This window comes from Stenella coeruleoalba (genome assembly GCF_951394435.1).
Source record: "Stenella coeruleoalba genome assembly, chromosome: 8".
In the NCBI taxonomy this organism is placed as follows: domain Eukaryota; kingdom Metazoa; phylum Chordata; class Mammalia; order Artiodactyla; family Delphinidae; genus Stenella; species Stenella coeruleoalba.
The window spans coordinates 1907082-1919927 of record NC_137154.1 but is presented as its reverse complement, the minus strand read 5'-3'; the positions used below and the strand labels follow the sequence as shown (position 1 = coordinate 1919927).

The following is a 12846-nucleotide window of genomic DNA, read 5'->3' as shown; positions in this document are numbered from 1 at the left end:
TGGCAGCTGGACACCGGCAAGGAGCCTGGCGGTCAGGCGGGACAGGGCCCAACAGTGGGGACACGGGGGCACCTCAACGGAGAGACCAGGCCCTCCGTCCCAGGCACGTGCAGAGGCCCCCCGCGCCTACCTCCCCAGCCCTGTCTCGCGGGCCGCTGAGGGCAGCGGAAGCCCAGGTTGTGTTGAGCTTGACCAGACCCCCTGCCCTGTGAGCAGCCTCTTGGGACAGAGGACCTGGGCGCTGAGGCTGGCTCCTGTGTGGGGGACCTGGGAGGTCACCCCACTGGCCTTGGGATCCTGCCCTGTTACAGGCGGAGGAGGGACTCTGCCTGGTGGTGTTCGTGATGGGGGTCCACCTGCCAGATTCTGGGGGAGGGGCTCAGCTCTTGCCAGGAAACCTCGGGGTGAAGCTTCCAGGGGGGCGGGCGTGACTCACCGATGATGGAAATGGGCTTCCGGGCAAAGCGCAGCCGGCCCCAGATGCCCACGTACTTGCTGCGGCAGCCGGCTGACCAGAGGCGGACCACGTACTCCGTCCCAAAGAACACGACCAGGACGATCTCCTGCGGGGACAGAGGGACGTGAGCTCACCTCAGGCCCCTCCCCCCTGCACCCCTCCCCCTCCCCCGTGAGCCCACTGAGAGCAGGCGGCCTGGGCCCCCGTCTGCTGCATCGCCCACCTGGACAGGCCCAGGTCCACCACCGCATTCAGTACCACAGAAAAAAGATCAGACACTATGACCAAGTGGGATTTATACCTGAATGCAAGGACAGTTCAGCACATAAAAATCAACCAGTGTAATACATGACATTAACAGAGCGGAGGGAAAAAAATCGCATGGTCTCCTGATCGCAACGGATGCAGAAAGAGCATTTGACAAGATTCAGCACCCTTTCGTGATAAAAACAGTAAACAAACTAGGAATAGAGGGAAACTATCTCCATGTAATAAAGGCCATATATGAAAACCCCGCAGCGAATGTCGTATCAACGGAGAAAGGCTGGAAGCTTCTCCTCTAGGATCAGGACCGAGACAAGGATGCCCACTCTCACCACGTCTATTCAACAGAGTACTGAAGTCCCAGCCAGAGCAATCAGGCAAGAAAGAGAGATAAAAGGCTTCCAAATTGGAAAGGAAGAAGTAAAATTATCTCTGTTCACAGACGATATGATCTTATGTGTAGAAAACCCTAAAGATTCCATGCAAAAAACCTGTTAGATCTAATAAATGAGTTCAACAAAGTAGGATACAAAGTTGATCACGAAAATCAGTTGCATTGGGCTTCCCTGGTGGCGCCAATGCAGGGGAGACGGGTTCGAGGCCTGGTCTGGGAAGATCCCACATGCCGCGGAGCAACTGGGCCCGTGAGCCACAATTACTGAGCCTGCGCGTCTGGAGCCTGTGCTCCGCAACAAGAGAGGCCGCGATAGTGAGAGGCCCGCGCACTGCGATGAAGAGTGGCCCCCGCTCGCCACAAGTAGAGAAAGCCCTCGCACGGAAACGAAGACCCCACACAGCCACAAATAAATAAATTAATTAATTTAACAAAATCAGTTGCATTTCTATACACAAACCATGAACAATCTGGAAAAGAAATTATAAAACAATTCCATTTACACTAGCACCAAAAAGAATAAAGTACTTATGAATTAACTAGGGAGGTGGGACACTTGTACAATGAAAACTAAACAATACTGTTTAAAGAAATCAAAGACGACCAATAGATGGAAACACAACCCACGTTCACGGATTGGAAGACTTAATACCGTCAAGACGTCAGTGCCACTCAAAGGGATCTGTAGACTCAATGCAATCCCTCTCAAAACCCCGATGACAATTTTTGCAGAAACAGAAAAAGCCCTCAGATTCACACGAAATCTCAAGGGCCCCTGGATAGCCAAAACAAGATGTGGTCCATCCACACGACGGAATGTTCCTCAGCCTTAGAAAGGAGGGAAGTGCTGGCACAGGCTACAGCGTGGATGGACCTGAGGACGTCGTCAGCTCACTTCCAGCTGGTGCCCTGCCCTGTCCCCATCCCGTCCCAACCCAGGGAACCCAGCCCTGTCTGGGGACTCCTGCTCCCATGCCCGGCCTTGCCTTCCCCCACCATGGAGCCCACCGGGAGGGGGTAACCGGACACTGGCTCCCGAATGCCCACAACTAGGATGGAATCCTCATACCATCCAGCTTGTGTGTGGGGCAAGCTCGGGGGATGATGGGAGAAAACGTGGGACATTTCCCGCTTTGCTTTTGCAAGAAAGTTCTTGGTTTGCAACGTCAGGTTCTTCAGGGTCGGGGTATGTACGGTCGGGGGCACGTGGGGGATGGTGGAGAGTGAGGGAGGGGGGACGCTCGCAGGCTCTGTGGCCTCAGAGGGTCGTGCTGGCGCCACCTCTGTCCTCAGCTGGAGGGTGGCTGAGCCCACCGGGGAAGGGGCCGTGTTTACCTGCCCACCACCCTCTCCCCGGCCCCGGAGCATGCCCGCCTTGGTTGGCCCTGGACACGGATCTGAGGGAGTGAATGAATGAATGAACGAACGAACGACCGATCAGACCAACGAGCGACCGAGGGCTCCCTGGTACCAGGGCTTCGTCTCGGGCGTGTGTTTCCCGAGATTCTGGCCCAGCCGGTCCTAAGTGGGTGTAAGGAGGAGATGACAGACAGGAGGCCCTAGCAATGAGCGACGGCGTAGGGGGGGAGCGGCTGGAGGGTCCGGCTTCCAGTGTTTGGCCATCTCGACAAGGGCCGCAGAGCCACCACCTCTGGGTCCCCAAAGCTGAGACACCAGTGCTGGCATCTTCGGAGAGGAGGGGTCACTGGACTGCTGATGGCCCTGAGGGGGCGGACAGAGTCCCCCAAAGAGCAGTCCTCAGGGCCTCCATCCCAGCTCTGCAAATCCAGACACCGCCGGGCTGATGAGTCACTTAGCAGGTTTGTTCTTATTTCGATGCGTTATTTTTTTACTTAAATACCTTCTCCAGCCGCGTCCTAAGCATATTCGAAGCGATAGAAATCTTACAAACATCAGGTAAGAGCTTACTGCACTTCAGTCTTGCAACAGACCTTCTGATAAATAAGTAACTCCCAGGGCTGGCTGTTGACGCTGCGTGTCTCCCCCTCCCCCCAGATTATCCTGGCCTCGAGCTCAGAGCTCCCCCTGCCCTCTTGGGGCTGGCGGGCTGGGGCTGGGGGACTCTCCCCCTGGACGGGTGAGAGGTAGGACTAACTTAAAACAACGCTAAGCCCCAAGTCCCATTTGAGCCTGGAATGCAGCTCGAGGCCGGGATGGACATGCCACCAGTCCACCACCGGCATGCTGGGCGGGAGAGAGCCCGGACCGGGGCGGGGGGAGCACACGTTTGCTCCAAGATCAAATGATCCCCACACCGTCAGCCTCGAGCGCTGGGCAGGGTGGCACTTGGGGCCAAGGCCGGGACCTCCAGGGCGTCGCCGTGGCCCAGCCATCACCATCTTTTGGAGGCACCTGTCCACTGACCTGGGTGCCGGGAGGGCGGACAGGCTGGCCTGAAGTTCTGGACCTGCAGGGACTCTGGAATTCTTTCACCAGAGGGGCCTGGGCCACCCTGGGCTGGGGGCTGCTCTGGGGGCTTTGACTGGGCTGGACTGTCCATCTGTGGAGGCCAGTAGGCTAGGGCCTGCCGGAGGGCTGACCCCCCAAGTCTTCCTGTGGGGCTGCCCCTGACTCAGGGGACAGCACCCCCAGTCCAAAGCAGGCTCACGGAATGGCAGGGCTGCTTCCTCTTAGCTCCGGGGAAAGGGGGACCAGCCTCCAGCCTCAGTGACCCAGACCCAGAGGATGACCCCCCGAACCCCTACCCCCGGCCACCCTCCCTGCCCTGGGTTTTCTCCAGCCGGCAGGGGCAGGCCTGCAGCTCGGCTGTCTCTGCAGACCAGGCCCTGAGCAAGCCCCGGAGGGGAACACAGAGGCCTCAAGCTCCCCCCAGAGCCTGCCCACCTCAGCCCCTGCCTCCACACCCCAGCTCAAGCCACCGCCCTGGCCCCACGGCCCACACTAAGGGTCAGGGCTTGCCCCGGCCCACCCGAGAGCCTGCCGCCGGCCCAAGGCACGCGCCCCTCCCCGCCTGGGCCTGAGTGCTCGGCCTGGGGCCCTGTCCTTCCAGCTCCTCCTCCCCCCGCCCCCCAGGTCCCCACACCCCCCTCGGTCCCGCTCAGGCCCCCCCCATCACACCTGACCCCTCCACTGATAAGAGTCAGCCCAGAGGCCCCTGTCCACGAGCCCACGTGGTGTCTGCATGCCCGCATGTGAGCAGGGGTCAAGGATACTGGCCGGAGCACGGCCCTGAGCTCTGCCCCACAGATATGGGGAGAAGGGGCCGTCCTCGTGTCAGGGACCTCCGCTAAGACCGCAGTCACCAGAGGGACGAAGGGCCCCCTCCCACCTGGCCACTGTCCCTCAGACAAAGCAAGGTCGCCTCCCAGCTGCACTTGGCCTCATGGACCAGGGACCCGTGAGCCGGCCGGGCGCCAACACCAGGGCACAGGCCCGAGAATCCCCCGCCTGTGGGAAGCAGACCAGGCACTCAGACGTCAGGGCTCCAGGCAGCCACGAGCCCCGCACCTGGCGGCCGTGCCCCTCCTTCTGTGAGTTTCAGAGCAGCGGGTCCTGGGCTCCCCATGTGTCTCACAAGCAGCGGGGTTTGGGGTGGCTCTTGGCAGTATTATTTGTAATGTTTAGAATTATTTTAAAAAACAAAGTTCCTAAGAAACAACTCAATTAAAAAATGGGTATGAAACTCGAATAGGCATTTCTCTAGAGAAGACATACAGACGGTCAAGAAGCACATGAAAAGCTGCTCAACACCACTGGCCGTCGGGAAACGCAAATCGAAACCACAGCGAGACACCGCCTCACACCCATCAGGACGGCTACTATCAGGGAAGCGAGATAAGTGCTGGCGCGGATGCAGAGAAACTGGAGCCTTGCGAACGGTGGGCGGGAATGTAAAATGGTGCGGCCGCTGTGGAACAGTGTGGAGGGTCCTCGAAACTTAAAAATAGAATCACATGTGATCCAGCAACTCCACTTCTGGGTATAGCCTCAAAAAAAAAAAAAAAGAAAAGAAAAGAAAGCAGGATCTCAAAGGTATTTGCACACCCGTGTTCACAGCAGCACTATTTACAACAGCCGAAAGGTGGAAGCAACCCAAGTGTCCGTCGAATGAACAGATACACAAACTGAGGTCCGTCCACACGACGGAATATTACTCAGCCTTACAGGGAAGGCAATTCTCACACAGGCTGTGATGTGGGCGAACCTTGGGGACACTACACTCAGTGAGAGAATTCAGACACAGAAGGACAAATCCTGTCTGATTCCACCCACATGAGGTCCCTGGAGGAGTCACGTCCATAGAGACAGAAAGTAGACAGTGGGGTCCCGGGGCTGGGAGAGGGGAGTGAGTGTGTAATGGGGACAGAGTCTCTGCTTGGAAAGACAGAAACTTCTGCAGGCAGATGGTGTGACGTTCCCTCAACAGCGTGAATGTACTTGATGCCGTCAAACTGTGCATTTAAAAGTGGTTAAGATGGTAACCTGTATGTTCTATGTATTTTACCACAAAGTCAATAAAAAGAAAGCCTTTCGGTGGCTGCCGGGGGCCGGGGGAGTGAGGAATGGGGGTCACTGCTGACGGGTGCAAGGTTCCCTTTCGGGGTGACGACAAAGTTCTGAAACTAGACGGAGGTGGTGGTGGTACAACGTTGTTAATGCGTTAAATGCACTTGAAAATGGTGACCTGTGCGGCGAGTGTGTTTTTCCATGACACAAACGTCCCCTGCCCCCGGGCGCTCTGCGCTCAGGCCTCTGCCTGGACCTTGGGGCCGGCCCCGCGGGGCAGAAACCGCCGTCCTTGAGCCTCTGACTCTCAATTTTGTGGTCCATTGTTAGTTCACTGTTAAATGAGCAAACGGAGCACGGTGATTGCCTGCAAAGGTCACTCGGGTGCAGCCGCGTCCCCAGTGGAGGACAGTGCAGGAAGCGAAGCGCAAAGGCCAGGCCGCACTGGACACGGGCGGGCACTGGACCCCCGAGACAGTGCAGCGCCGGGCCGAGGGTCCCGGCTACCAACGGGACGCCCAGGGCCCGGCTCGCTCTGCACGAGGAGGCCCCGCCATCGGGCAGACGGACACGGGGACCCCCGAGCTCGACCAAGTTACAAGTAAGGGGAACAGCCCGCACCCGCCTTCGGTGTTTTGGGGTAACGGCAGTCAACAGCAGATCCGCAAATCCCGAGAGTCAAGATAAAGGCTCAGAAAAGCAGGTGCTTCTCTGGGTTTTCCAGCCCCGGTACGCAAAGGGGAAAGGGTGCGGATCCCTTGGGCGTTTCGTAATCCCCGTGGCACCACTTCCCACCCCCCCAGAAGGGTGAAGGTCCACGCGGCCGTCTTATCTATTGCTTCGTTTTTATCAGCTCGTGAGTCCTCATGCATCGGATGCGTTCTGAGGCTCAGCCCTGCCCGCACAGCCTGGCTCAGAAGCGCTGGCAACGGCCCGCGGAGCACGGCCCCGGGTGACAGAAAGCGAGCCGGCCCGGAGGCTAAGCCCCGCGCGTTGCCTGTGCGCAGAGCCTAGCTTCTCGGATGAAAGCGCCTGTTTTGTTGTATTTGCTGAACAATAAAGGAAACCTCACGGACCCTCATCGCTCTCCCCCTGGTGCTTAGATGATACTGCTCTGTTATCCTCATGGTGAAAAATCAATTTTAAAGAGAGTTGGAAGGTTAACTGCCGGGAATTAAGCACTGAGATTTGTGGGGTGGAGGGGTGGGGGCCGACAGAAAGCAGAAATTGGGGTTGAGGACAAAAGGCACGGCACCCTCCCAGGCGGCCGTGTGGATGCCAGACGTGGGCAACTCGGAGATGGGGCCTGGGGGACCCACTGCGGGAGCTCCTGGTCCCTCGAAGGCTTCCAGGTGAGAAGGACGCCTGTGCTTTCTGGGGTAAACAGGATTTCACCAGACAGATGGGGGAGCCTGGAGGAGGGGTGGACTTGGGGGCCAGGCCACGCCACCCGTCAAGGCCAGGGGCGCAGGCCACCAGGGTGAGGTCTCTGGAAGAGGTGCGGGCCGCCTGGCCCCGGCCAGGTGTCCCCGGGGGGGGAGGGGGCTGGGGTCCCCAGCACAGAGCCCGGTTGGCGGGCTCCAGGGCCAGCTGTTCCACCTCCACGGGGGACCGATAAGCCCCAGAGGGGGCCGGCCTCGGCATTCCCGGGAAGGTCCGCTGGCCGGAGGGCGCGGAGCCGGCCTGCGTGCTGCTCAAAGGCTCTTTGTTCAGGGGCCTGCCTGAGGCCAGCTGCTCCCAGCCGCGCACCCAGGCGAGGGCCATGGGCCTCCTGGTGACATGTGCTGGGCACAGCTGGCCGCCCTGCCCCCACCGCGGAACACCAGCACCTCCACCCAGCCAGAGCTGCCCGGCCTGGGGCAGGCACAGGCTGTGGTCCTGCACGGGGCCGGGATTCTGCCCGCCCAGGACCCGCTGCGGGCTGACCCCCACACCCCTCCCCACCCAACTCCCCTGAGCCGTGGGGAGCCCCTGTGCTCGGCCGTGTTCCCCGGTCCCACGGCCTCCCTGGATGCACGGCCACCACCTTGCCCCTGGGCCCCTCTGCGCCCGGCCCGAGGTCCCAGCGGCCCGAGGTGGCCGTGACAGGGTCGGTGGGCCAGGCCCTGGGTCAGGCGCTGGGAGAAGGGAGGGGATGGCCCTGTGGCCCGAGGGGCATCCACGCTAGGACAGAAGGGCAGGCCGGCCCCCGAAAGCATCCACCCTCCCGCAGGACAGTGAGATCCAGGGCCACCAGACGCCCAGGGCTGGTGACCCGGGTCAGCCCCTCAAGCCCGCGGTGCCTCAGTGACCCCGTCTGTGAAATGCGGGTGCTGGCGGGACCCACCTCCTCGGGCTGTGGGGAGGAAGGATCTAGAAGACAGGGCTGTGTTGAGTGGGGAGGCGGTCCCCAGCACAGGTGGGGAGGCCTAGGGGAGGGCCCAACCCAGACGGGTCTCACAGCACCGACGGCCCTCCTGACTGGCGCCCAGACCCCATCTGACAGATGCTGAACCGTTTGCTGCCTGTCCTGTCCTGAGCTGTGTCCCCCCTCCCCGACCAGGCAGCAGCGCTCAGCCCAGCCCAGGGGACCCCTCCCCATGCCACCTCGTCAGCTGTCTGTCCAAGGCCGGGCCTATCTTTACCCCAGAAGCCCAGCCCAGCCCCGAGCCCACAAGGCGCCCACCTGCTGCTCAAAGGGCCACGTGGCAACTCCATGTGGGGTTTCCTTCCTCCTTGATGGGCCTGCATCCCCTCCCCAGAGAGGGTCGGGTCCCCTGGGCTCCCCCTTGTACCGTCAACCCCAGCCTCACGGGAGCCACATCTGAACACTTCACGACGACTCCACAGGCTGAGTGGCCACTGGGCAGGGCCCACCTCCCACAGGGGCACCTCCTCCACCACGAGCTCCCTGGGAAACCCTCTTCCAGGGAGCAAGCAAAGCACAAGGACGCGCCTGGAGCAACCCCTTCCTGCAGCCAGCCGCTCAGGACCCCACTCCGTGGAGACCCAGGGTGCAGTGGGGGTCAGTCCAGGCCCCTCCAGCACCACCACCGCCCCCTTCGTCCTCTGTCCGAAGTTCTGCAAGTAACTGCAAACCCCAGCACCTGTCACTCCAGGCACAGCAAATGGGTCCGAGCCCCGAGGGAGTGGGTATGTGATGGGGGTTTCAGCAAGACGGGGGCCTTGGGGCACACCGTGCCCTGGCACGTTCTCGGGCCCGTTCTCGTGGGGGCCAGATCCTTCCCAGCATCGCAGGCTGTCGGGCTCAGGCTCTGGAAAGAGGCCACCTGCCTGCAGCGGGGAGGAGAGCGGCGCGAGGTCATTTTAATTTCACGTGGACTGACGGTGCCAAGCCAACTAAAGTCACACGAGCTGCAGGTGGTTTACTGAGATGCCTCCAGCCCTGGGACCAGCGACACGGGGGTGCCCAAGCGCCGCCCGCTTCCTCCCCACCTGGGCGTCCCCAGGTCAGCGGGCGGACAAGGTTCGGCGCCCCGACACCTGGCTGGCACGGGAGAGTCAGATGCGGCCGAGAAGAGGGCCCCCGGGCGGTAGTCTGGGCAGGTTCTGACAAAGCAAAGCCTGCTCGTCCCCCAACCCCAGGGTGCCTGGCAGACGGTGGGCACCCAGGAGGCATTTGGTAAAAAAAAAAAAGAAAAATGCGTGTGTGTGTGTTTACACAAAATATAACCTACATATTTTACCGTATTATTATTTGCTTTCCACGAGTGAATTTCAACCCCCTGGGGAGATGCACTTGTGAAGACAACGAAGCCACTGGCAAGTGACGTGGGCAACAGCGTGGAAATGACAAATGTCCCGTCGGCGTTGGGCCCGGACGGGGGCCCGGGAAGCGCCCTCCTGCACGCAGAGGGGCTGCTTTCATCACTGAACGCGGCCTGCGTGCTCCCCACTGGCCTCCTCTCCCCGATGGCCACGGAGGGGAGCGTTGCTTAATCCCCAAATAGTCAAGCCTTTTCGGTGACCTTGTAACCATTTATTTCTAATTGTATTGGGCTTTGATGAGAAAATGTGAACAGCTAATTCTCAATTTTTCCAAGTGTGTTAGGTGTTTTTATGGCCACATAAAGTGACTGGTCTTTACAAGTGTTCCATGGGTGTAAACAGAACACCTCCGTGATTAGGATGCATAGCTCTAGTGCTGGTTTTGAAATGCGGGAAGAGGGCCTTCCACCGTGCGGCCCACCACCCCGGAATTAGGGCCTGTAGCCCCAGCTGACTCCAGGCGGGGCAGAGGGGAGCCGTCCCCATGGACCCTAAGCTCTTCGTGACGGTTGTTTGAAGGAGCCACATTTGGGGATGCCTGCTGCCTGGCTACAGGTAACAGGGACTTATTTGGGCTTACTGTTGGAATCTGAAATTGCTCACAATTGCAACGTGTAACCATCCGGGTCTCTACTGATATTTTCGTCTGCTAGAATCGGCCCGTGCTGAGAAAGATGCGCTAAAATTTCCCGTGAGCATCGCCGTCAACCCCTGCATTTCCAATAGCGCTTGCTTTACGTATTTTGTTATGCTCTCTGATGCATAAAGTTTTCTCCGCTAGAAATGGTGCCTTGTCCAGGCCGGTCTCAGCACGGACCCTGATGCTTCCACCCTGCTTTTGTTTTTTCCTTTTGTGTGCACTTGCTGGGCATCACTTTGGCCACCCCTTCATTTTTCAGCTGTCATCACCGGTTTGCTTGACTGAATTCCTCTGAACAACGTATTTGTTAAAAATAAAAACCCTTCTGACAGTCTCTGCCTTTTAACAGAGGCATTCAAGCCATTCACGTTTAGTGTAAAACTGGATATGTCTGGCTTCTTTCCACTTTACTGTCTGTTTGCTATTTCACTTGGTTTGTTTCTTTCATTCTCTTCATAGTCGTCAAGTTGATCAGTATATTACCCATTTCCTTTTTATTCAAGAATTTGGGAGTTTCACTGAACCCTTCCGTCCCATCACTGTGATCCTTCAGTTCCTTAACTCGTAACCACACTTGCTCTGGCCTAGGAACAGTTTCCACTGTAGAGCTTCCCCTACGGCTGTCTCCCCAGTGAGGCAGGAATTGGCGTGACTTTGTTCCTGTCAGTGGCTCTGTGGGTGAATAAAGCAACTCCAATGTTGCTTTTATAGACCCCATGAAACCCTGCAGCTTTTGCAAGAATGCTAACTTCACCTTGCAGTCAACTAGCATCCTGTGGTCGGACACAGACGGTGGGGACACGGCAGGGAGCAGGCGTGGCAGACGGGGTCTCTGGGACAGGACTGAGGACAAGTGATGACTTCATTATGGGACATCTGCATGCTGTGAGGATTCTGCTTTCCTTCCCCACAGCCACTCTGGCAACTGTCTGCTGTGACGATGAGAGATGGAGGACCCACCAGGCTTCAGAATCTCAACGACTCTGGAAACCAAATAAATTCGTTATTTGGTTTTTGCTTCCACATTTCAAGAGGCGAAACTCTCCACGTGCCTGCACTTAGGTATCTGGGAACGTCTTCCTCCCAAGCAGATAAAAAGAAGGAAACGACCCATCCTTCGCTTCCTTCCTTCATTTATTCATCCTGGTCTCAGCACAGTGACCCCCCACCCCCCAGAACTGCTGGGCCAGCTTGCCATCTTCCCAACGCTGGGAACACCAGAGCCCGATCCTTTGTCCATCCAGCTGCACCTACTGTGTGCCAGGCGCTCTGTGTGGACCACGTCCTTGACGCACATCCACGGGCCTGCCGCTGAGAGCATCTGACATCTCCGTGAGCCACTCGGCACACTCCTGCTGGGCACCTGGATGCCCAGCCCATGCCCGAGGCCACCCTCCTCCTGGGGGCTCAGGGAAGAGCACAGAGGGCTGGGGCAGCAGCTGTGTCCACACAGCCTCCTTTCTGTCCTCAGCAGCCACCTATTTCCTGGGCCTTCACCTTTGCAACTCCTCCCCTGCCCCTCAGCCCCCTTCTCCCCTCAGTGCCACCTTCACAGGCGTCTGCCGGCCCATCCCCACCACCAGCTTCCTCTACCGCCCAGTCCTCTCATCATATTAGAAGCCCCCTGGTTTCCCCTCACGAGGTCACCGTTGTCACAGTGGGATGCAGGGCCGGAGCCCAGGAACCTCTCCCATCTCACTCTGGCTGAGTCCCGGGCTCTGAGCACAGCACCAAACCCAGGACCCGGGCTGGGCCGTTAGAACCACGGGCGACAACAGTCCCTGAGGGCTACTCGCCCCTCACGCCAACAGGGGCAGGTCAGAATGACCCCCAACCTCCCTCGCTCAACAAGTCTGCCCCACTCGGGCACCATTCGGGGTTGACGTGTGTCCCTCCCAAATTCGCAAGTTGAAGTCCTGACCCCTCAAAATGTGACCTTATGTGGAAACATGGTCATTGCAGATGTGATTAAGTTGAGGTTACTAGGATGGGCCCCTAATCCAATCCGACTGCTGTCCTTATAAACGGGGGACGTTAGGACACAGACACACACAGGAGAACCCCATGTGAACATGGGGAAGCAGAGGTCAGGGTGAGGCTTCCACTAGCCAAGGAATGTCCCTGGTCACCACCGAACCACCAGAGCTGGGGGAGAGGCCCCCTCCCAAGCTCAGATACCAACCCCCCGCACCCTGATCATGAACTCCTGGCCTGAGGGGGCGGCACTGGTGCCGGGGGCTCCAGCCTGACCCCACGGCCGAGCCAAGGGTCCCTGGGGACGTCCAGGCCGTAGGCCCTGGAGCTTCGTCCTCCTGGGAAGGGGTCTCAGAACATCGGCCGCCCCTCTCCCACTCCGTGGAAAAACCCGTGATGCTGGCGGACAGCAGATGAGAAGCCAAGACCCCTGGGTGGGAAGAGGGGGTGTGGCGGGAGAGGCACCGGGGCTCCGAGCAGAGGAAAGGCAGGCGGGGGTTTCGGGGAGGCAGGTCCTGAGCCCCAGACAGGAGTGGCTGGCGGGGGCGGGAGGGAGGCCGCCGTGCCCGTGGCCGCACCGTCAGCTGCCCGGCAGCCAGCTCTACACGTGTTTACAGCAAATCCCCCACCTTCCCCAGGCGGGGAGCGCTGTTTCCGTCCACAGGGCAGCTACACGGGGTTGACTTTCAGCCCAGGAACCCCACTGCTGAGGGCTGTGAACCCCAAAGAAGCCCCGCCCCACCGATCTCTGCCTTGGCCACTCAGCTCGGGGAGGAGGACCATGGCGGGGGGGCTGGGGGGGTGGGATTTTCTCTGCCGAGCTTCTCAAAGTGTGTTACTGAAGAATTGACCCAGAACTAG

General features: G+C 59.2%; 1 protein-coding gene across 1 annotated transcript in view; it reads right to left on the bottom strand.

Moving 5' to 3' along the window:
* The window catches only part of KCNQ1 (potassium voltage-gated channel subfamily Q member 1), a 349058-nt gene that overhangs the window by 256366 nt on the left and 79846 nt on the right, over nucleotides 1–12846 (bottom strand). Inside the window, exon 3 of the mRNA XM_079928195.1 lies at nucleotides 437–563. Coding sequence (XP_079784321.1) covers nucleotides 437–563 — 127 coding nt within the window. The remainder of the gene's footprint in view (nucleotides 1–436; nucleotides 564–12846) is intronic.